The sequence below is a fragment of the Sylvia atricapilla genome, chromosome Z, assembly GCF_009819655.1.
Source record: "Sylvia atricapilla isolate bSylAtr1 chromosome Z, bSylAtr1.pri, whole genome shotgun sequence".
NCBI classification, from domain to species: domain Eukaryota; kingdom Metazoa; phylum Chordata; class Aves; order Passeriformes; family Sylviidae; genus Sylvia; species Sylvia atricapilla.
Window position 1 is genome coordinate 68,446,163 of NC_089174.1, and position 25,249 is coordinate 68,471,411.

Genomic DNA, 25,249 nt, shown 5'->3' on the forward strand with positions numbered 1-25,249 from the left:
GCACTATAGACAAATTAAGAATCGTGATGTAAGTCTAACAAGAATTTGGTAGATTTACTCCACCCCTGCAGAAATCAGTGGCTGGATGAGGTCATATTTTCACAGAAGTCCCAGAGGGTGTTTCTTATATTCTCACTCCTATGAATTTGCTTTTCACACAGAAAATGGGGATTCAGCACACCTTTAGCTCTGGGGTGAGCTGTCATCTCTGCTTTTTCAAAGGAAAATATATGCTTTGTTTACCAGTGACCATGCAGCTTTCTCAACCAGCTTCCAAGCCAATGCAGCACAGACCAAACTGTGGGGCTACTGAAGATAGAGGGCTACTTTGTGGGACACAACACCTTGTCCATGGGGCTGAAGAGGAAAATTCAGCAGCTGGGGGCTCTCACAGCCTCACTGGCCAGGGACCAGCATGGGAAGCTTTACTTGCTAGCTCTGGTCAGCAAAAATTTATTTCCTATAGGTGTGTCCTGTCCAGAGCAGGTTCCTGGCTCAATACAAAGGAAAGGCTTGCAAGGACCATGATGCAAGACTTCCACTAGATGACACAAATCAACCTAGGACTCTGCAGTGCCAATGCTGCCATGCTAAAACAGAGGCAAAAAGTCAAACCATGTGGCTACCTAAGAGCATTGTATTTTTAAAGTATTTTTTGTGAGAATATTTTCAGTGTCATCAGTGAGTATTTCTCCTGAGGGGTGGCCACAACTGAGTGGCAGATTAATTGAAGTCCTCTTTTCAGCTTGTGTAAATGTCTCAAAATATCTCATTCTGGGAATCTATAGCTATATCAGTCGATGAATGTCACTTAGTACATAGAATACTCTTAGTACATAGAATTTACTCAGCCATGAATACTCTTCAGGTTATACTGCAAATGTATACTGGCATAAAAAAGTGCATTTAGTGGCAAAGATTCATCCTGAAGTAGATTTCGAAGTGTATTCTTTTCTGATGCTTAAATATTTATTTGTTCCTGCCAGCTAGGCTGTTGTAACAACTGAGTAAGTTAGAAAAGAAATCACATAGCTGCTGTGAAAGCATCAATGCATGCTTCCCCACTGATTCAGCTGGACTTGAAGTATATACTAGGAGTACCAAAATACCCAGGCTCTGGTTTAGCTCACTGCTCTTTGATATCTTCTGGCCAAAAAATGGTTGTTACATGCTTTGGGCCAAACCATGTATTTTTGTTGTTGACTCACATCCTCTTAGCTATTGGCTATACTCATTGGCCTAATTTCCGTTTCACCTTTGAACTGAACCAAGATCCTACTCCAGGATAACCTTGGTTTTTTCCATTTACAGCTCTGAATTCTAATGGCCCTTGGAAAATAATGGGGCTTTTCCCCCCCATGCACATGCAAATATTAGCAAGGGTAAATTCTGAAGAAAAACTGTTCTAGGAACAAGGCTCCTATGTCCTGTGTTGCATGCTGCATTTGGAATTTTGCATAGTTTCTAGGAGGTCTGTGGTTTAGAAAATTGGACAGTGTTTGTCAGGAGTGATGTTGAACATGGCTTTCTAATTAAGATGTTTAAACACATCTGTGCAATGGGATCAAGCTTACTCATTTTTTCTTTTTTAAATCGTTGGGTCTGTGTCAGCATGCCAGATATCTTTCTGCCAGTTTTTCAGCTCTCCACTCTTCTTTCTTTCATCAAGGTCTTAGATCAACTTAGGTCTGCCCACAGATCTTTAGTCTATTAGGACAGTGCATCTCATTGGATGACAGTCTTTTACGCTAACCACAATTTTGAATAAACTTCATAAAATCTGAAAGCCTTAACCACAAGACTGAAGACTCATTTCATAAACCATCTCCCTGGCAGACAAAAATGAACTTTTGTATGTGAAAGAGAACAGCTTTAACCACAGCTATTGAGAGACATCCTCCCCAGGAGAACTTGGCCACAGGGAGTGGCTGGTGAAACATGAGGGTTGATGTCTCCCTGGGCAGAGAAGCACCATGGGGCCAAGTCTTCATTCAGCATAGACAAAAACTCTCCTTTCTGTGGGGTAACACTTGCTGAGGGCATCAGGAACCTTCTCTTTCAGCTCCTTCTGTGTGGAGCACAACCCACTGGGCTCCGTCTGAGGATGCCAAGTCAATCAAGTCTCAGTAGGGGGATACAGGGGGAAAAATTAAGTTAGGGACTATAACAGGACTTAGCTATGAAGCAAGAGTGAGCTGCTTAATTTGTCCACAGCTACTGTACAAAATCCCCAAAATGACAGGTATCAATGCTGAGTTTTCCTAAAATGAGTTTTGAACATAAGCATCTAACAGCAGAAGTTAGATACAAAAAACTTGAGTCAATTCCATCAATCAATTCTCGAGCAAACAATGTGACCAACAACGTGACCCCCAGATCCTTCCCTGGAGGTCAGTATGAGCCTGCTTAGCATCATGGACAACAGCTGGAGAAACAGCCACTCAAAAGCATGGATCTTTTTTTAACCTCTCTGCTAGCATATTTTTGAACAACAGAATTTTCATCACACATGAAATTCTGTCACTGCCACATTTGTGTTCATACTGATTCAGAAGGAATTCATGATGTTATGAGATTTTGGAGAAACACAGTATTTCCAACCTCAGTGAATTTCACTTTAATGAAGATTTCTTTCTTCCTAATATTAAATGAGTAACATAAATGCAATGAGTGAATAGGCCAAATTGTGTTTTGACACAATGGAAAGAAACAATTGAGTACCCTCAGTGAAATAATTACAGCCTGTCAGCATGAATTGCTGGGAATATTCCTACAGAGAGCTTCAATTTGAGAGAACCTCAGTGTTCAAAGGAAATGTCACCAGAAAAGGCATTACACCTGCATCCCTGCTCTCCAAATCTGAGGCTGGGTCTTTGCATTATTTCAATCCTACTAAAGTGTAAAAGGAAGCTACATATGGGAGCAATTAGAGCCCAGGATAAATTTCTAAATGCAGTATTCTCTACTTGCAAGGGAATCGGTGAAAACAAAAAAAAGGGTTTATGACTGAAGGTTTTTCTTTTTTAGGGTAAAGTCATATTATCACTAGTCATAGCTAGTGATATTTTTGTTTAGTCTCACATCTATTTGGCAAAAATCCTGTATCAGCACCCTGTTAATGAAAAATCATGTTCCTGCATCTATGAAAAGTATTGCACGTGCTTACTCTGAAGGTGGATCATGTCCAAAATCCTGTGCATTTGGAGTGAATGAAAAGTTCAGGCCAGCACAGATTGCCAAGAAGCCTGGGCTCAGCCTGGGATGGGTGTTTGTCACACTCTGTTACCACAAGCTTGGTAACACAGCTCCATGAATTTGGAGAGCTTGCTGACAAGTTGTACAGGAGCATAAGGGAGAGATGCCATTCCTACATAATTTTAAAATATATTGCCATCCTCTTTTTATGTACCAGAACCACATGTTAGTGACAGCTCCAAACATAGAAATTAACCTCAGTTGTTGTAAAATATGCAGGTCTGGTAAAGTGGCTGGTCAGTGTTCGTACCTTTTGCTTCAGCTGTAAAACCGTCTGCTTTATTTGATGGAATTCCTTACACGAGGCACAGCATGTCCCTGGTTTTGCCACATTTTCAGATTTCTCAGGAAGCCCAGCTGAAAGAAAGCAGTTTCCACTATAAATATAAAGATCCAAAGGAAAGAAATTCATAAAGTGATAGCAAAAGTAACTTGAATTTTGTTGCATTTCCCCAGAGTGTGAAAAGAGGAAGAAATCCTTCCATTATTAAATCTCTGACTGTGAATTTCTGTGTAAGACTGAGAAACTTTACAGGGAGAGCTTTGAGCACATTTTTAAAGCAGCTGTTTCCAGTTAACAGTCCTCAGAGAATTCATTTGTTTAATACCTGGAAAAGTTCACACCCCTTCTTTTATCTTTTTGTTTAGGGTAGACTAACCCCATAGATCTACAGATTTACAGTCCCCTGAAGGGCAGATTTTCATATGCTATAAATTACAGTAAAATCCCTCAGAGTATGCTTATTTTGCTCATTTTGCACAAACTGTTCTTTATCATCACAGGTTATTCTCCATGTGATGGAATCAGCCTGAGCAGATATGGGGATTGAGATTAATGACCAGGATTTAAATCTGCACAAGAAGAAGGGTCACATCTGTTGATACTGTGCATGAATAGGATCTTTTCAAGAGTCCTTTAAATTATTCAGACTGTGAGAGATATTGCAAATGTTATTTTTGTCCTTTTACCAGTACCATACACAGTCAAGCAGTTCTGCATTGCCAGCAAACAAGCATTGTTGTAACAGATGTCCGCGTAAAGACAAATCTGGATTCCAAACCACAGGGTGACACATACTGGCAAACTCTAGATGAATTTTTTTCACATCAACATTGATGGGAAATTTCAAGTCTATTGAGGCTTTGCATATGATGTGTGGCCTTGTATGATATTACCTGGAAGGGTTGCTGGGCATGTTTGAACTGGGCACATGCTGACCTTTTAGAGCATGTCCCACAATGGAAAAAAAACTCTTCAAGTGCTCCTGTTAAAGTCAGAAAATCTTCAAAATCTTCCAAAAAGTATCAACTACATCTTGCTGAATTAGTGTGTTATACCTGTCTCTTGGACACACCCCTAAAAGCCCATTGTCTTTTCAGAAATGTGTATTGATTTTGAAACACCTGCCTCTATTTAAGTGAACCCTGAAGTTTCTAATACTAAAAAGTATTATGTGCTACTTGACTTTAAATATTTGCAGGGTCCAGTATGGACAATTGCAACCATCTGATGGTCATCTATGGACCACCTATGCACATATTTAGGAAAGGCTGATTTTCAGTATGTTTAGTCCAGTGGCTATAATGACATATAAAGTATGCTTGATTTTAGAAGACAAAAATTTATCTTGCTTATCTGCTAATCAGTTAGGAGAGAGATGTAAGGGCAAAATGCTGTAATCACCAGGAGCATTAAGACAGTTATTAGTATTGAACTGAATGGAAAATTGGGACACAAAGGGTTGGGTTTTTTTCCCCAGTCATGAACTGCCTGTTCTCATGGCTGCACTCCAACAGCCTTACAATATTACACATATTATTTACCACTTTTATAGCAGCAATCACGCACTGCTGTTTGAGATTCCCAGCCCTTCCCCCAGCACAACTTTTGTACCTGATCAGCTTTCTGTGCAGTGTTCAGATGGCTCAAAGATTTAAGTCCAGATGGTACTACTTGGTGTTTTCCAATGTACTCTACAGGGCCCAGAATAGAATTTCACCAAATTTCAGCTATGCTGGATCCAAGACTGTTTAGCCAAAGATTTCCCAGAGGTACTCGGGAATTTTTGTGAAGGCACAGGAATATGCTGCTTTCCTTCCTCTCTCCTATATTCCTAATACTAATAATTTTGCCTTTGATTCCCTCCAAAGGCTCTTTGCCCATAAACCTTTTTCTTGTAGATTAAATAATCTGCATCATGCTGGGCTTTTTTTCTTTAAGAAGGAATTGATGTACTGGAATGAATACACCACTTTAGACTTCTCTAAAATAAATATGCTCTTGACCACAAGTCAGTTTTGTGGAGTTCTTCCTCCCTCTTCAATTTTTCATCTTCCTTTAGAAAAAACCAGTGTCTTGACATGCCCATTTTTGGACCTGTGTAGGAGTTACAGATGAATGTATATGGAGCCATTAGGAGAAAAACAAAACAAAACAACAACAACAACAACAACAACAAAAAACAAAACAAAACAAACCAAACCAACAAACAAAAAAAACCCCACAAAAGAACAAAAAAAACCCCCAACACAAACAAACAAACAAAAAACCCAGAAACACCAAAAAAACTCCCAAAAAACCCAAAACAACAAAACTTTTTTCCTTCCTTTAAGAAAGGCAAATAAAATCTGGGGTTTGTACTAGTCTCAACAAAAATTTCTTTTAATAGCTATCTCATCAAATGAGTTCTATCATTGTCTGAAGAAATGTTGCTGAAAGCAGCACATGGAAGTGTTGTCATGGGAAGAAACTGCCAGAGCCTCTGCTATTAGAAACCTAAAGTAATCCCACCAGAATTCGTGGAATTATATGCAGATTAAGAAGTGGTGAATTTGGCCTCATGTTTTATTATAAAACCCAGTTTATCTTCCAGAAGGATGTGACACACGGGGCTGATGAGTACAGATGAAACAGAGCTGTAACAATCCATGGAGATGGATGCTGGGATATCAGCTAATGTTTGGGAAATGTCATAACAGTGAGATTTCTGTAAAGCTGGCTGGATTGACTTGTTGGAGGAAGAAATCCAAGACTGTTGTATGAGCAAGCATGAGCTGCATCCCAGGAGAGAGGTGGAATCCCCCTAACTCATACCAGACAGAGGTGATGATTTACCCAGGGAAGGAGTCATCCATCAAACATTCTCTCTACCCCCATCCAACCCTGTATCAAGACCAAACTACATGTAAAGCCAGAATAAAGTGTGGAAAAAGCCAGAAGTCACCTAGGACGGGCCAGCAGAGTCAAAAGGCCATTAGACTGAGCCACCCACGCATGGTGCTGAAACCAAGGTCACCTACCAGGGTCAACTGGGCCAGCACTGAGCAAAGCACTTACATAACTTGTTGCCATTGCACAGACCTACACAAGGAAGCTGAAATTATTTTGAGGAAGGCTTAAAGCAGCCCCATTTTATAAAGGTTCTCAGAATACAAAGTCTAGCTCACGCATAATGAGAGTCCTTTAATCTTGGTGAGACGCTGGTGAGCCTTGTGTCACCTATTGCTAAGAGATGTGCTTGGGGAAGTGATGTGTTTTCTTTATGTATGGGCTCAGAGGCCATGCTTTGCTGGAAGAGGAGGAGATGCTGGCAGGGGAGAGCTCTGCAGGAGCTCTGCTGCAGGCGGTCTTTGCATGGAGGCTCTTGAGCTAATCATCTGTGTTGTATTATCTGGGCTCAGCCTGCTGAGATAGTTTCATCTGCCTGCTTCTGCATGGGTAGCTGTATTTTCCCCATCAAACAGGACCGTGGATGCAAGAAAAAATGCTCCTTCTTCTTGTCTCTGCTAGTCAACCCAAAGCTCTGTCAAGCCACTTACAGAGCCAAAAAAAATGTCCGAATTGCATCCTTCAGCCATGGAATGATGAAAACACGGCTGTATCTCCCGGAAAACATGCTCCGTCATTAGAGATGGATAAGGGTACACGTGTTTTTGCCACTCACACTAAAATCTAAAATAATATATGAGTGTTCCGGCTACGATGAAAAGCAAACGATGTGTTTATTGGGCAGCCGCTCCTAATAAACCGGCTGCGGTGTAGGGCTGGGGCTGGCCGCGGGGTGGAGCGTCGCTACAGCTGGTTCCTTACACAACCCTTTTCCTCGGAGTGAGTTACGGACGCGACTCCTCATTTTCACCAGGGGTCTGAAAATTCCTAACATTTATGTAGAGTACAGCAGGACAACTGACCAGAACGCATCCTTCTTTACCTAGCACAGCCGATTTGGGAGATATCTGGCCAGATGGTGGGTATTTCATTCCAGATTATCTGCTGGAATTGACATTTTTATGTGCTGTGTACATTCAGTGCAAAAATGATGGTTTTCAAACAGTAGATTCATTTCTACAACCTTGAATATTTTGAATGGTTGGTTATCCTGAATGCTTTGGACATAACTGTACTAAGAAATTTGAACTACTCAGGGGAAAAGTTTTAACCCTCACCCCCTATTTGTAAGGGGATTATCTAGGTTATATATCTTTCCTTTCACACACACAGTCTCTTTCTCTCTGATAAGGAAAAAAAAATTAAAACTACAAGGAACAACTAAAGTTAATGGAGTGGCTCCTGTTACACATTTTCAGACGAAAATCAAAATTATAAATTGCCCTGGCCATCCAGTGGGAATTGGATAACCCTGTGGTACCACATTCAGGCATTAATTGATGAACCTGTGGTAGGTCACTATTCATCAAAAATTTTTTTTTTTTTTTCTTTTTTGGTTTTTTTTTTTTTTTTTTTCCCCCAGAGCACTGTTCTCTTCCTCATTTCTTTTTAAATTTTCTTCTTAGTATTTAATCTGCAGCATTGTAAATGCTGTAGTTTAATAACTGGGATGAGGTGAAAACCTCTAAAATCATTTGTACACAGAATATGTACACACTTTGAAACAACAGTGAGATGCAAGAACAAGCCCTTACATTTACCCCTTTCCCTTCACACGTCTTGTTTAAAAAAAAAAAAAAAATTGATCCCAGACACAGGACGCACAAACTAATTGCAGGTCAGCAGCATTTGGTCCTAGTCAATGTAATTTAGAGGCTTTAGAGTCAATGTAATTTTCCAAGGCTTGGAAAATGTGTTGGACTCCTGAGCATACATTTTCTGAGCCTTTAAAGGCCAAGGGACACTAGCCATCCAACCCAGGGACATTTCCTAATTTCAAATGTGGGCGTGTAAATACAAATTAAAGTTACAGAAATTATTTAATTAACAGGTGAAATCAGTGAAATTTTTTAAGGCTCATCATCTGATAAGATTTTTTTTATGTCTCCTTAGCCCTGGACCACAAAAAATTTATAGTCTGGGCTGGTATTGGAAGAAACTATGACTTTTAGCAGCTGGATCCAGCAGGAATTATCTTAGTGAAACTGTAATGGTCAATTTCATTATTTAGCTGTTCTGCCTCCCTAGGAGAAGATGCCTTCTATATCCTCTACTGTACCTGTACATTGGAGGAGAGAGTTTGGCAGGGCTGCTCCACAGGTGCTCAGGTGCCCAGCTGATGCTCCCCAGGAGCATCAGCTACATCCCAGCTTCAGACCCCCAGCTCCAAGTGTAGCATCGGGAGCAGTTCCTCTTTGTGACAGACCAACCCTTTAGACACCCATTTGGCCCAGGACATTTAGTCTGCACTAGCACATGCCTTTATCTCCTTTGGTGCAGGTCCTGCCATCCTCCTCCCGGACATAGCCTTCATGGCACTCGCACCTGTAGCTGCCCACAGTGTTGACACAGATCTGAGAGCACAGAGTCCCGTTGCTTGTGGCACACTCATCAATATCTGGAGAGAAGCAGAAATTAAAAATATCCTGTAGCTGGAGGTTTCAGACCTCCAACACAATAGAAGACTTTCTTTAGAGGTAAAAAGAGAATCTGTGGTTAAACAAACAAGTAATTGCAGCACCGCAATTGCAGCTGGAGCCTTTGGTCTGGAGCTCTGGGCAAGCTCCACTACTATCATTATTATTATTATCATCATCATCATCATCATCATCATCAACATCATACCTGCCATTTCATCAATGAACTTTTCTTGACAGTCTCCCTGCATTGAAAATCTCACAAGCAAAACTCAATCCTGCAAACCTTGGCTCCCTGGCATGGCAAACCACAGAAGGCAGGGCAGGGCTAGCCACAGCAGGACCACATGTAAATGATCAGTCCTGAATTACATACTGGCCATCTGAATCAAACCCTAAGGATTAGTTTTAGTAGTTAGGCCTAGCAATAATGCTTCAGTATTCAGTAGATATGGCTCACAACCTGCAGGAGGAATTAAAGGAAAAACCACATCAGCCCAACACTTAAAAGTGTTCCATTATCACTCTCTATAACTTCCAGAAGGGTGGTTGTAGACAGCTGGGGGTCGGTCTCTTTCTCCAGGCAGCAACTGACAGAAGGAGAGGACACAGTCTGAAGCTGTCCCAAGGAAAATATAGGTTGGATATTAGGAAGAAGTTTTTCACTGAAAGAGTGATTAAATACTGGAATGGTCTATTTGGGGAGGTAGTGGAGTCACTGTCCCTGGATGTGTTCAAAAAGAGACTGGATGTGGCACTCGGTGCCATGATCTAGTTGAGGTGTTAAGGCTGGGTTGGACTCAATGATCTTAAAGGTCTCTTCCAACCTACACATTCTGTGATTCTGTGATTCTGTGATTCTGTGTTTGGGTATGTATGTCTTGCTGTAGGAAATACCTCCTAATAATTCCAGGGGAACCCAGATCTCTCAATTCTTAACATAGTTAACCCCCACATTTCTTGTGTAATAAGACTAAGAATAAGAAAGGTTTCAGATCCAAACTGACTCTTAGAAGACCGAAGGAAGCAGGATGAATCAATAACCAGAGAGGAGCTCAGGTCTACCCACCCAGGCAGTAAGGCTTCTCTCTGTTCCTGTGCCTCTCCCGATCATAGCGGTATCCAGGATAGCAAGTGCATAAGACTCGCCCAAAATTATCTGTGCACTGCTGTTCACAGGGAGCTTCAGCACAGACATCGTAGTCTAAGGGAGAGAAAAATGTTGTTAGGAAAAACACCAAAGTCAGTAGTGTATTGGATGATACTTAGATTGCAAACATTTCACCTCTCTGATAATTAATATAAAGTTACATTGTTTTTAAGGACTGAAGGAACCTAGATATAAAACATTCATAAGACAAAAGCAAAGGAATATATTAAAATTGTAATTGCTATTCACAACATTACAGTAATTGGACTATTTCTTAAAGCTGTATTTTAAGCAAGGGTCACTTTTGCAGTTGGCAGATTTTAGAAATTCTTTTCACAGAAATATTAAATTACCTAAAACTTTCTTTTAGTTTTCTTTAACAGACTTTTAAGTCTTATAGGAACATTTCCTGCACAGAATACTGTAAAAAACCATGAGGTTAATTGCCAAAGCTAGGCAGAAAGTATATCACAAGGAAAAGTTAATTACATCACATGTTAATTGTTCAAAGAGCAATTCTTCTAGCAAAAAGTGCATTGTTACAAACCCATCACCTCTCTTGATAGCTGGAGTGTGTAAATCGAGGTATGTCAGTGAAATCTCCAAACATTGAAATAAATCCCTGTTTGATACCCAAAGGAGGGAAAATCTGTTTCTAATTTCGCTGCTGTGTAGGAGCAGAACTGAAGCCTCAAGGATGGACATCAGAGCACAATAGGGCTTTGCCCACATCCCTGTCCTGTCAGGGGCTGGATGGGGTCCCTGGCATGGTGCTGGTAGCAGGGCTGGGGGAGAAGCTCCCAGATATGGGTGTGAGGGTTTTGCAGCACCATGGGGAAAACCTGCCAGGAGGCACTGGGAGCTGAAGCAGCATCTGGTCTCAAAACCAGCTCAGGCACAGCCTGGTCAAAGCAGGTTTCACACCAAAGCAAGTGGCAGTTTCTGTGACCGTTTCAGAGAACAACACCCTGCAGAGAGCATCCAGGTGGCTGTGACAATGCAGTGAGTGGGGGCCACAGCAGAAATATCTCATCCATGCTCCAGACCAAACATGTCCAAACAAAATCCAAGTGGTTCAAGCAAGTTCCCAGCAAAGGAGTGCTTCCATATACATAATTAAAACTCATTATTGAATCACCCTAATGACTAGCAGATACCTCTGGGTACAATGATTGTTCCAAGCAATTTAAATGAGCTAAGAGATGATAAAGCAAATGAAAACACATTTTCTGTATGAAGTATATAGAGTACATGCACAGCACTGAGGTTTAATTGACAGTGCCCCAAAATACAGAAAAGCATAAAATGAGACTTAACGGGATGCTCTATGTCACACCAGAACCCCTTAGAATAAAACGTACTTTTGTAGTAGACATACTACTGTAATAGTGCCAAGCGTTCTGCTTGTCACCTCCTGAATAATGGGCATCCTTTCTTTCCTTCTTACTTCACAACTTGAAGTCTGCCCACAGTGCTGTGGTGGTGAATGGCAATGCCAGGACCTCCTGCAGTAACCAGGGTCTAACAGTGCAGAGTCATGAAAGGAGAACATAACTCTTGCCTCCAAACTGTTCAGTCTGGGGGTAGTTTGGACTCTTTAGGTTATGCTGGGCTGTAAACTCCTGTTACATTTGGCACTACTAAAATAGTTCCAACTATAAAGCATTGCTGGTGTTTTTCCTGGGCATGTTTGCAATTTTCATTTTCCACTGAAACAAAATCAGAATGAGAACAGGATCGTATGTCCAGCATGGAGGTGACCGTGCTGCTCCAGTGCACCTACTCAGGTGTGAGACTTGGCCTATGCCATGTTCAGCTATTCAGGGCAGAGGTAAAACAAGCTCTGGCCTCCTTGTGTTTCCATGAATAGATGCACCCTAACAAAATCAGAAAAAACAATGCTGGAAGGGGCCATCTCCTATCACAAGCAGAATAGCTATGCATAAACCTTTCCTAGTTTTCATTTTCCCTAAGGGATGGATATCTACACTTGTAGACTACGCCAAAGATGAAATATCCTTGCAGGCAGAAAGCATTTTACTCATATCTAATCCAAACTCCCCTTACAGCCACTTAGGCTCATTATTTTTTCCTCTTCTCCTTGGCCATAAAGAACAGTTTACCTTCCCCCTTGCAGCAACTTTTCACATATCTATAAGCTCTTATCATGTCTCCCGTCAGCCTCCTTTTTTGTAGACTAAACAATGCAGTTCTTTTTATCCATCTGTTGACATATTTAATGCAACCAGTCTTTGAACATGGTGTTTATGTCCACCTCAGCATAGCTCCATCACGTCCATTGCCTCAAACATCATGCCTTTTACTTTCACACAAAGCTGGGGAGGGGTCCAGGAAGTACAAATATCCCTGACGGTGGTCCCACACAATCAACCCAGATCACACAATGGTTGTAGGCAGCCTTGGTCTCAGAGCTGTATTCCCAGGGCTTTGGTCCCAGGTAACATGACTTCCCTAGAAACAGCTCTCACAGCTGAGATGAAATTAGACAAAAGCTGCTGCACCACCTGCGTGTGCTCTTCATAGCTGGAGATGAACATTCTCTCCTGTGTGCAAACCCCTTGTTTGCTAGCTCAGCCCAAGAAATGTGGTTTGAGGATGAATCAAAACCATACAGTGAGGATCAGGCTGTTCCAGACCTTAGGAATATGCCAGAGACAAAGCAGAATAACAAATGTCTTATATAAAGTTTCAATGAACTCAGAAATGATGATACAGCATGGAAAGTACAAAGGAAAGTTTTGAAACAACATTAGTAAGGAAAGAGTAGATCTGACTATAGTTTGCCTGTAATATAGCATTTTACTCTGAATTCTACCACAGCCAGCTCAGGAAACAAACAAGGAGTAGGAAGGGTGGTCTCCAAAATAAATTGCTCCATACTGCATCTGTCCCTTCTTCACTCTATGATGCCAAGAGACAGGATTCAAGACTGGACTTGGCTGGAGCTGTGAGTCTTCACAACAAAGAAAAAGGGGATTACACAGGAGAAAAAGGTGAGGAGCTGTTTTTTTTATCCACTTTGCTGAACAGGTGGAGTAGAAAGAGATACTATGGAGAGACACATGGAAGTAACTCCATTCAGTGTATCCTGAGGACCATTGCAACCTGGTCCTGCAACCCACAGGGAGAAGGTGAGTACAAAGCCAATGAAATGCAGAAACTGGAGGCATGGACTCTTAGTGTACTACACTGATTTCTGTTCCTTCTCAAGGGCAGATGAAAAATAACAGGATGAAAAACAGTAAGGGACATGAAAAAAGCCACAAGCCTTTGGGAGTCTGTTTAAGGAGCAGCTGTCCCAGAAGGAGATTGGTGTGTTCCCAGGCAGCTATAAAAGGGTGGACAAGGGAGGATCTATACCTCTGTCAACCCTCTTCCCTGCAGCCACTGCTAAATCACAGAGAAGACAGGGCTGGAACTGCTTCTCACAGTTTCAACGTGCCAGTACTGGATTAAAAGGTGCAGATGTGCTTTAATAAACTCACATCTGTAATGCATTTATGTGGCTGTTTGGAGATATGGATTTCATACAGCTACTCTGTCAAGATTATGCCAAAACAATGTGTGAAGAGCCAAGTGATGTCTTGTAACAGAGTAAGTGAAACAAATACTTCAGTAAATCATGTTTCTTGTCCCTGTACCAAGGGCCTGAGATTGTCTCAGATGCTATAGCAACTGCTGTGGCCTCTGAAGTTCCAGGCAAAATACAGATAAAGCTGTAAAGGGGGAATGAAGAAACAAAGGGAGAGAAGCCACAGCCAGCAGAGAATTGAATTAGGGGCAGAAACTCTCAGGTTACTAAAATGCAGTTAAAAGACAGTGTTAGACAAAGTCAGTGGGCACATAATAAAAGCTGCTTTCATAATCACTTAACAACTCAAGAAATGAAAATTAGAAGCTAAAGTAATAAATTGCCATGGCTCTCATTTTATTTTTGCTCCAATTGATTCTCCTGATGTATCCATTATATTCAGTGAGTAGCCAGTACATAAAACTCTTAAATCCATAGGAAAGCTGGAGGCCAGACTGTAGAGTCCTGGCTTCTTTCCACCCTGAAGGGATTCAGGACTTCTTCCTCCAGTACACACAGCTGCCTTCGCCAAATGTCTGTCACACTGGAGCTGTCACCCATATCACCCATGACTGGCTGAGTCAAAACTCACAGCAAAACCATGGGATAAGGAACTATGTGTGAGTGCCAGTTTCATCCAGACCCTTTGCAGCTCCTCCAGGCACAGTCATCATGAGCCGTTTCCCTCTTTTTTTGCTCCCTGCCCACACCCTCACCAATCTACCAATTGTTTTAATGTTTCTTGCTAGCACCAAAGAAGACTCAAATTGAAAACAACAACAGCAACAAACCCACAACAAATCCACCAGGATTAGAGTTTGGGTTATAATCCTTTTTTGGCTGGACACTGTAACTCAAAACCCACTGATTCTCCAGTATGTTAATTTGTCACTTTTTTTGGAAACATCAGTCACAAACTAGGAAGAATGTGTTGCCATAGATCAACTTTTTAACTTATATTTTGTTTAAAAAATGTTTATGGACATTGTCATCTCTGGGCATTTGCTCCTGCCTGGCAGCTCCTGTGGTCCAACAAGTTCAGAGTCAGCTTCATCCAAATCAGATCCGTTTTTACTATTGCATGAACTATCCTGATTAAATCTGCATCTTCCTTGGCCCCTGGTGACAAGGAAGCCATGCCCATGGGAAATTAAAGCCAGGACTAACTCACCTGCTCACCATCTCCCTGTGCACTGACAAGTCAAGTCAGCTGTACCAGATCCAAGGGATCAAAGGGGAAAGCCATCAGCCAGGAAAGGTGTTCTTCAGGGTGCAAAAAGTGCTCCCAACCACACAGCCAAGGGCAGAACACATTCCTCTGTCTGCAATGCAGCAGGTCATGGCACATGATCTGTGCAGCCACATGTACTTAGGGGAGGATCAAGGGTTGGTATGCTAAGCAGAACTTCTGGAAGTTGTTGATATTTTTATTTTCCCAGCTATTTCTGGGAAACAGTTCCTCCCCGCACTAATACATGAGATATGGCCAAGCCTGTGCTTACATCATGTTGCTCTTCCAAACAGACAATGTGGAGAAGAGGGCAGATGGGGAAAGACAAATGCGTGGAGATATGATATGTAAGAACAGTGAAATCACATACCTTCAGGGATGCACTGTCCAAGAACAAACTTATAACCCTTACAGCATTTTTTCCTGAAAAAAAAAAAAAAGAAAGAATTAATAAATGTATTCTTTATATATAGATTGGTGCTGCCTTTATAAACATCCATAAGTGGATTGTGGATGCAATGAACCATGTAAGATGAGGATCCTGAGCAGCTGGAGTTCAGCATTACAGAATACAACAGGGAAATGCACCTGGCCCAGGAGGGATGTCACATGGCAGCATGTCCAGCCATCTCAGGAGCCTGGAGCAGAGTACTCCAACACTGACCCACCCAACATCCCAAGTAATTTCCAAAAATCTTGCTCTTTTATGTTGTCTGGATGTGGCCTAGACAGCTCAGTGCTGTCCACATACACAACTCAGGTCATCATTTTCATGATACATTGAAGGGTGTTTTCAAATATCTGTCATTACAACGTAAACTAGAGGCAAAGAGTAAGTCTCAATGAGGAGTACACATATATATTATTATTATATATAATATTATATATTAAATGATAAATATTATCAATCCTTTCTCATCTTTTAATAAACCTGGATGAGGTAAATTAAATATATTGGGTATTTCAACTGGAGAAAGGGAGAGTATCTTATATAGTCTGAGGGATAAAACTGCAGTGTAGAGTCAATAGGATCTGACAGTTTTTATGTGCCTATGATATGAATGAAGTCTGAATGCTGAGACATTACTGTTTCTGACACACTGGCCTGTGTGTCATTTAGGCATCCAGCTAAACCTGCTGGTTTTCTCTCTAGGCAGCAAACCACATTAAGTCACCAAGGCTCTCAGCAGCACTCAGCTGGGAGCCTTTACAAATGACTCTGTCCCTTATCATCCTGAGAGCCTCTCACTGCAGGGACCTGGTGACTTTCAAAGGGTCCTGTGTTGGTGACTACTAGGACTGCTGAAACAGAAAAAAACTGCTGTTTAGTGCATTATTACATCAAGTATATGTGTATCTGAGGGGAAAAAGCCCTCAGTATTTTACAAATTCAGAGTTATTTCATGCTTTGTGAACATGCTGAAATATCTCCCAAACTGGGAAACCATCCATTCTGTCTTTTCCTTTGATTCAATAACTAATGCAGAAGAGTGCTAAAGCCACATCAGTCAATGATATGACTCTCCCCTGGACAATGTGTAGCCATTACAAATCATCATTATGTTGAATTTAAATAAACTATTAGTTGCAACTTATGACTTAAAACAAACAATGCATTTCTACAAACAATGTAAAAACAAACTTTGGCTCCATATTTTACTCTCTTCCAAAGATTAGCTGGAATATAAATTATGCATAATGAGTTTTGAACATCTGAAGAGGAAGCCTTGCTTTGTTATGCAAACAGTGGTGCCTCATTAGACTTCTCTCCAAACACTGCTGTGAAGTTTTATCTGCAAGACAAACAAATGCAGGAGGAATGAGTTCAAAGGTGCATTGGGTAGGATGTTCATATGCTGCAAGCCCTGCTGATGGCCTTCCAAGTGCACATTGATCTCATGTCAGCAGAAGAAGAGATGCTTGCTTGTAGCTGCTCCTCAGAGGAAGATACAGCCCAGCTTGAGAGGGCTGGGAGATGAGCAAGGAGAAGAGGACATCCCTGCCATGAGATGCTGACCTGTGAGGTTGTGCCAGCCAGAACTAACAGCCAGACATAGAGAGCAGCAACTTCCATAATTTGAACCCTTCTCCACAGAATTCCTGCCTTATTTTCAGGTTCAGGACCAATAAGACCTGTGTCAGGAGATGATGTGATAACCTGCTCCTGGGTAAGGGGTCACCTGCTGGGAACCTTGCAGGAGCTGCTTCTCTCCTCTCAGCTTGTCTGGTGATGGCTTTTGGCTGGACTCATTGGCTTTCTTGTGGCTAAAATGAAGTTTTACCTGCCACACTGGATTCCCCTGAAAGCCAAACCACTTGCCCTGATCAAATCCTTCTCTCACAGCCATACATTGAGAACCCACTACATGCCAAGTTACAGCCACTAAACTCTGCCCTGGCATCCTGATATTACCCCAAAGCAAGCATAGCCTTGTGCTTTAGCTTTCACTTAAAACAGCCAGAAAATCATGTTCCCCTGGCTGATATCCAAGTGTTTGCTGAAATCCTTCTCTTCAGTAACTTCTTGAAACAATGGGTTCCACAGTGGAATGAGATGGTTTTGAGAAATGATTTCCATGTTTTCAGTGTCCCTCTCAAATTTTCATTTGAATTTTCCCAAGCCTTACTGTTGAGGAGACTTTGAAATATTTTCTCTAAATATGTGAAAATTTTTCTACATTGTGAAAATTTTAAATCATTCTTAATGAAGTGTTTAGAAAAGGATGCCCTTCAGACCACATCTCAGAAACCAATTTCCTGTGGTAATCTCTCCCCAGCTGAAAGTTAGAGATCTCTGCATTAGTGAAGCCTGTACTTAGCAGCACTCTTATCAACATGATTTTGCCAGGGAAACTGCTATTTTAGGGTTAATGCAAAGGAAATACAGTACAATAACTGTTTCTCTGAACATTGCATTGCAACCCTGGGATTCCTGCATGCTTTAGTTTTCTACATTCTTAAACTGAAATCTGTCAAAATGATGGACACATGAACATTAGCAAAGGCATTTTAATAGCAATACTCATTTTCAGACATCCAGGTCCAGGCTGACATGTCTAATCAACGTTGCACAGCAGCAATCTTGTTGTACATAATGAGAGGTAAGAAGGGGCTCCTACTGATAATTTTAGCTACTGGATAACTTTTAGCAAGGCGGTTGCTATGCAGCTGTACATGTGGCCATGCATGAAACGCAAACACACGGCTGTAAGAAACTCCACCATTTAAACCTGGGTCTCTGGAGAAATTAGGTTGATTCATTAACCTGAAATCTGATTTACAAAGGATGAAGGTTCTGGAAGACTTTTATCTGTTACAGCTTTTAATGGGGTATTTCACCAATTAAAAACACAGTAACTTTTGATTCTCAAGCAATCTTTACTCAGGAATAAGAACAAGCCCAAACTAGCAAGGAGTTTGGGGCACCATGATTTTGATTAATGCAACATCCAGCTTTCATGTTGTAAAAAAGTCCGTAAGGATAGGGACACCCCCAAAGTCAAGCTAGCCTTTTTTTCTCTCTGGTGGGTAGCTGCTGGAGAAGCAGGGATATACTGTGCTCCTCCCTTCTGCTCTGGAGGTCAAGATGCTTCTGGATCACTAAATGCTAGAAGATGGGATATAGGGTCAAACTTTTGATACCAATAAATACCTCCATGACTAGGCAAGTGGCAGATCTGTATTTTTTCCAGGAATTTGTGGCACATTTCCTTGCAAACTGAGAAAGGAGCTGAGCTTTCCAGGACCTTCCCTGTGTCCCATCACCCTTATGCCATCTGGGCTGCCCAACACAAAGAGGTGCATCACCACAGCACCCCTGCCCCATCCTGCAAAACAGTAGCTGCTTGATAGCATCGCCTCAGACAGGCTGGACGAGAGGCAAGATGGGAGGAATGTGGCTTAATTAAGCCACTGCTTTATTAAGTTAGCTTATCTGGCAGCTATCAGCAGTAACTCATCCAGCAAGGACCATGTTTTTTTCCCATAATTGCTTCCACCTGGCCCAGAGCTGCCATCACCCCAGCCCACCTCCTGCTTTGCACGGGACACCGCAGCGTTGCCGGAGACACTGACCACCTCATGCTGAACCCAGAAAATAAATACCCTGTATGAGAGGGGAGGGAGTCACCCAGGATCCTACAGCTGCTGAAAATCTTCAGAAATGCAAACAATAACAGGATAAACATCTAAAATTATAATTAACCTGCATCTGTCTGCAGTAACATGGCAGTGAGTTGGGTTATAACAACAGCTGCTCAGTGCATTTATTGAGGTTTTGGAGAGGCAGCTCTAAAACTCTGCCATGAGTCATGGCTGAAAAAGATACACGATGATTGTTTAGTGATTGAAAAAAGGAAACGCAAAGGGGAAATGCAAAGGGAAGAAAAAAAAGACAAGTTTTATACTGGTTTCAGACTAAACATAGTATGTTAAGGAAGCTCACTAAAGATGTCAGAACTAGAAAGAGAAGAGTCTGCTCTAAGAAATATTTGCTTCCTAGGAGCAAAGCAGACACAGAAATCTCTATGCTGAATCCAAAAATGAGTTCTTAGGATGAAATATTGCCCTTACTTTATCCCTAAAATGCTGACAGGCAACCAATCTCCAGGCTGACTCCTCCCAGACAGAGGTGGTTTAAGAAGAGGAACTTTGCCTCCCATTCCCTGGGGATAGGAGAGTGCACGTGGGCAGTTTCTAGAGCTCAGCTGAGGCCTGAAGTCATGCCACTGGAAGATGCAGCAACTCCACAGGTGGTCAGGCAGGAAAAATCCCTCCTCTCCATAACACTCTTTCTGACCTATGAATGTGAGATCAGCTGCAATTTAGGGAGCAAAAGAGATGCTTAAGATTTTATACAGATTTAAATAGATCAGCACTGTTCTTTGAAGTTAGTGCTGGTAGAAAGCAACAATACACTCGAGAAATGTCTTTAATAAAAAAGCAATTTCCTATTGGGAGAGAACTTTTTTTTAAATACCAGACTTCTTCAGTCTAAATCATAACTTTAACTCAGAAGAACTTGTGCTGTGTTCTGCAGACCTGAATCAGCAAAGGCATGGCAGAGTTCTTTTAATTGCACAAAGAGTCTTTGTTAGATCCCTCTCCTTATTGTTCCTGCCCCGTGTTTCTTTTTTAATCACCCTGGCTTTGAAAAATACATGAAGTAGAAAAAATGCAAATATGAAATACAGAAATTAATGTACAAAAAATAATTAGACATCTATAAATGCAAGCCAGCAAGGTACACTAAAACACAGGCCTAACAAAACCAACCAGCAAAGTCACTTTTCATCTATATGAAATCTGAACGAGCAACTGGTTTGCCTGCCAAAGCATGCACAGACAAAGCCCATCTGCAGCACAAGTGCAGCAGCTCAGTAGCTGTGCACAGTTTTGCTGTAATTCACATGGAGAGAAGATTTATGTCAACATGGTGTAAAACTGAAGCAATGCAATTTATTTTTGTTTGCCTTTCTGTGGGACACATACCGAAATCTTGAGTAAGAGGGGATGGCCTCCCTGCAGACACTTGCTCAGCATACACTTTGCCATGATTTCCAGACTTAGTCCTTTTTCAGTTTTGCAAAGAGATAATTTATGTTCACACTGGGTGTCATGCAAGGTCCAAGGCCAGCCCAAGCCCTTCCTGTCATCATCCCAGCTGAGGGCAAATAACCCAAATAGAGTGAAGTCTTCCAATGCTGCAGCACCTGTGACTGCTGTGTGTACCTGTGTGCTTCTTTATTTCTCTTAACTGACTGATCAGAGCAGGATTTGCCTGAATAGCCCTGGGGAACTCAGATCTCTGCAACTTACTAGCTGATTTCTGTAGAAGTAAAATTTTCAGTGGTAAAAGCATTGTCTGAGTCTAAGTCTTGTTTTTCGTAAGTTATTAAAGTCAAATAAATTTGCCCACATATAATGGTTTTCTTTCTCTTAGGGGGGGAAAAAATAAAAGCGCCCTGCTGTCTGCTCTTTTGCTCAACTTTGGCTATTAAGACAGATACCAGAAATGAAATCACATTCCAGTCATTGCTAATGGGAAAGTTTTGATAAGATTCACAGTTCCTGGACTCCTCTTGTGTGAACGCAAGCCAGGGATCAGATCCTCCCCAGGCAAAAGCCACATACCTCTCTTGACTCTAAGGAAGTGTGCCAGTGCTTACCCTGGGAGACCCTGACTGATGCTCTTGAAAGCTTTCAGACACGCTCCTTGGCTGCTCCTTGCTGTTAACTGACCCCTCCCCTCCTCGAAGTGCTGTTTCATGTCATCTTTTTATGGCTGAAGGGATTTTTATAATGGTGGAGCATAAACTGTAGTTCCTTCTTCTCAGAAGAGACCTTCCAAACCAATATGATGGTTTACAGGCCCTGCAGAGCATGATATTTGTGAATGCTTAAAGCTCATTCTTTTATAACAGAGAATAAAGATACTTTGAGGTGTGGAAGAAGCCCTCTACCCCACATGGGTATCAGTGGGGCTTGGAGGTGCTGACCTGCATGAAACTGAAAGATGCACAGAAAAAACCCGCACAAGTCTGGCAAATTTAGTCACCAATAAAAAGTCTGTTCTTTTTATAGGACACTCTGGGCCTCTGTTTTCCGTGGGCACAGTGCAGGATGACTCTCCCAATGGGGTTTGTGGTTTTGCTTATGTAAATGAGATGTGGTGAGGTATTCAGTAGAGGTTTCAAACATCATCAAAGCAGACAGACGATTCCCCCAACACATCCCCCTGCAACAGCAGATCAGCACTCCCAGGAGACTATCATTTTGGGACTTTTTTAGAGCTTCAGGATGCAGAGAAAGGAGTTGGTGTGAAAACCCTGCAGGAAGCCACACCAGAAAAAGTTTCTCATGAGCTTCTGCTCACTGCAGAAAGAAGTGGCAACTAAACCTCAGCTTGCTATCTCTCTTTTGGGCAGAAAAAAAGGACCTTTGTAAATGTTTCCTGTGATCCTCCCTTTCAATGTGTAGTGAAACAAAAAGGTGCTGTTGGGATTGCCACATAAGCCACACAGACCACGGTGCCACGTCTTTGGGAAAGCCATGGCACTATGCAACAGAGCCAGAACCAGTGTTTTCCCTTGTCAGTTCCTGGCCCACTCAGAGGCTCAGGGCTGCAAACACATTGACCAAGAACAGGCTAATCAGCAACTTTTACTGCAGTGCAAACCAGCTGGCAGCACTGGTAACCGTCAGGGCCTGTGTCTCACTTAGCATACCAGTGTCCAAAAATGACCAAATAAAGGTCTGCCTGAGAATGTCCCCTAAGCAAAGAAGGAAACTCTCAGCAGAAAAACGTTATGCAACTTCAAAAAGATAATGACCTTGACTGTCACTGGAAAAGCCATTTGTTGTCCATGCATATTTTACATGCATGTAAACATCATCCTTGAAATCACGTATGATATTCCTTCAATGCTAGACTGTACTTTCTTCCGCTCTTTCTTGGATTTTTTTTTCTAGGTTATTTTTTTCCTTAGCACAAGGGAATGCTCATGTGGTTTATCACTAGACAACATGTCAAAAATAGCAGAATGATTAAATAAAAGGCTTTTGACTGTTTTCATCTGCTTAGACTCAGCCTTATATACATGCTGTCAGCTTTGTCTTGCTCTCTTTTCTAGCAAATTTCTTTTATTTACTGGCATTATACCAACAAAATGATTTGGTTTAGTTTTGCAGGTGAAATTGGTATGGATAATGCAGAATCAAGTCAATGTTTGATAGGTATTAAATCTGAGGGGAAGGAAAAAGGAATTTTATACAATGACAGCACTGTATGCATTTAATAAAAGGTCTAATGAACTGGCAAAATATAATGCATCCTCATAAATATATAGCCATTTCCATGAACAAGTAGCCTTCTAAATGTCAATTTAAATGATCCAAGATTAAGATTGAGTTTTAAGATAATTCACTGCTTTGAGATCTAAAGCATGAGAATCGAGCAAAAGTCTTTTTTTCCACCATCTCTGACTTCCAATTAGAGGACTGCAAGCCAAATTTCCTTCCAAGTCTGTAAGTAGTATGTTTTGCTGACGGCACACATTCAATTATTTATCTAACCCAAGGTGAGCCAGAGTACAGGACTAATCCCAGCACATCTGTCCTGTCTCGGATTTTTTTAAACTTCCATGACTCTTCATTTCATAGCTCCAATTTCCTACCAAGCATCCATGTGAGATAGAGAGTAATAAATTCCATTTCAAGAGGGAAGGCAGAGCCAGAGCAGTGCTGCGAGGAGCTGCACTCATAGGCTGGCTGCTGTGCTGGTGCTCGGTCGCTGGAGTCAAACAGCAATAAATTGCTGGCAAGCTCTCAGACTTACTGAATCCAGTCCAATGCAGCCCTGTTTATATAGCATCTTTCATCAACAAGATCACAAAAATGCTGCATAAGCAATGTCTAATAAACTGCTTTCAATAAACAGCAAAAGGAAAGTGCCTTTTATGCACGCATGCACAGGAAAACACATCACACAAACTGTGCCAGGAAGCCAGATCTCTGAAGCTGGATCTCCAAACAGGACATAAATCCCAATTAACCTTCAGAGACAAGCTAGTTACTCAGTCTACATTTACTTACTGGTGTGATGACATTACAGGGCCTGATTCTGGTTCTGCTGCAATCCCTGGCAACTTTGCCAGGAGCATGTGTCAGATTGGGAATGGGCTCGGACCAAGGCTCAGGACGGTGGGTGAGGACATGCTCAGCTCTGATGATGTGCTACAACTGGATTTCTTGGAAGAATAGTTCCAGGTAATCACTCTGACATAAATTTGATCAAGCCTTGCTGACATTTGCCTTTGAAACATATTTGGGATGTAAATGTGTCACCCCTCCTGTACTCCCCTGCTGGGCACAACATCCATCTATAACTTAAATAATCCATTTACACGCTAGACACAGACCCATATATTTAATTCAGATATTTAATAGATCTTTTAATTTCTTCTTTGAATTGTTTTTGAAATTCCACTCGAGGAAAAAGGAAAGTAAATAAGTACAGCCAGGCTAACGGTTCCAAATTAATTAGTCTAGAAGTGGGGAGAGCCAAACACAAAGCCTTCAGCTTTTAAGGAAGTCAAATAGCATGTCAAAAAACATGTGAAGATACATCTTTGAGCACCTTACTCTCCACACTGGCTCTTCATGATGTCCAGACGACATTGTGGCTTCCAGCACTTAGCTGGAAACTGACAGCATGAGGATGATGTCTGCATTTGGATACCCTGCCTCTCTGTGGAAAGCTCATAGTGAAATGACAAAAGGCATGCAGGTCATGGAGGTTTGTGTGGACTGTTCCTGATTACTGGGATAATGTGAAAATCTCAATAGTCACTCTCCACACTGTTTGTAGATAAGGGGTATGTGATGGCTTCTCTCTTCAGAGCACACTTTGTGCAAAAGGCACAGCAATCTAATTTTATACATTGTCAATCGCATAAGGGTACTTAACAACTTCTTATGCCTAAGGATTTTTATCCTTCCAGAACTGGCTTAGAGTCACCAGGGCATGACCCTGCTTCAGCACAGCCAAGGGGATTTTTCAAGGCAAGGTTTCAGCCAAGCAACAGAAACAAAGCTGCCATAATTTTAGCAAAATAAATTCACAGCATAATTTGAGTGGCCAGGGACCTTTGGAAAGCTTGTGATCCAAGTGCACCTGACAGCAGAGAACTGCTCAGAGACTTGCCCAGAGGAGTGTTGAATGTCCTCAGGGATGGAGATTTCCTCACTTCTCTGGGACCCTCTTCTGAGTGCTTAACCAGTTCACTGCCCATTTTCCCCTTGTCTTGTGTTGTTTTGCAGTGCACCTCTGAAAAAGGTCTGGCTTCATCTTCTCCATACGAGCATGTCTTCCCCGTAACTCCCCATTAGTTAGTGGGAGACACCAATTAAATTCACCCCTTAGCTCCCTCCTCTCCAGACTGAGCAAACACAGATATCCCTTGGGCTGCCTTTGAATACAATGTATTCCAGCCCCTGAGCATCTTAGCTCCAGCTTACTGGCGAGTGTATGAAACTGCACATGACTAAATCAAAAAGCAACACTAACAGGTATTCTTTACAAATACACCCCCCAACAAACAAACAAACAATAAACACACCAAAACAAGCAAACAAAAAATTATACAAACAAACAAAAAACTTTTTAAAAAAGGAGAAAAAAGAGGTGATCTGCTAAATTGCAATGCAATGGAAGCTT

At 41.6% G+C, this 25,249-nt stretch overlaps 1 protein-coding gene across 1 annotated transcript in view; it reads right to left on the reverse strand.

The window, feature by feature from the left end:
• The window catches only part of CCBE1 (collagen and calcium binding EGF domains 1), a 93,683-nt gene that overhangs the window by 6,481 nt on the left and 61,953 nt on the right, over positions 1-25,249 (reverse strand). The window contains exons 3-6 of the mRNA XM_066339505.1: positions 15,404-15,456; positions 10,130-10,264; positions 8,904-9,041; positions 3,506-3,612 (exon numbers count right to left, since the gene is read on the reverse strand). Coding sequence (XP_066195602.1) covers positions 3,506-3,612; positions 8,904-9,041; positions 10,130-10,264; positions 15,404-15,456 — 433 coding nt within the window. The remainder of the gene's footprint in view (positions 1-3,505; positions 3,613-8,903; positions 9,042-10,129; positions 10,265-15,403; positions 15,457-25,249) is intronic.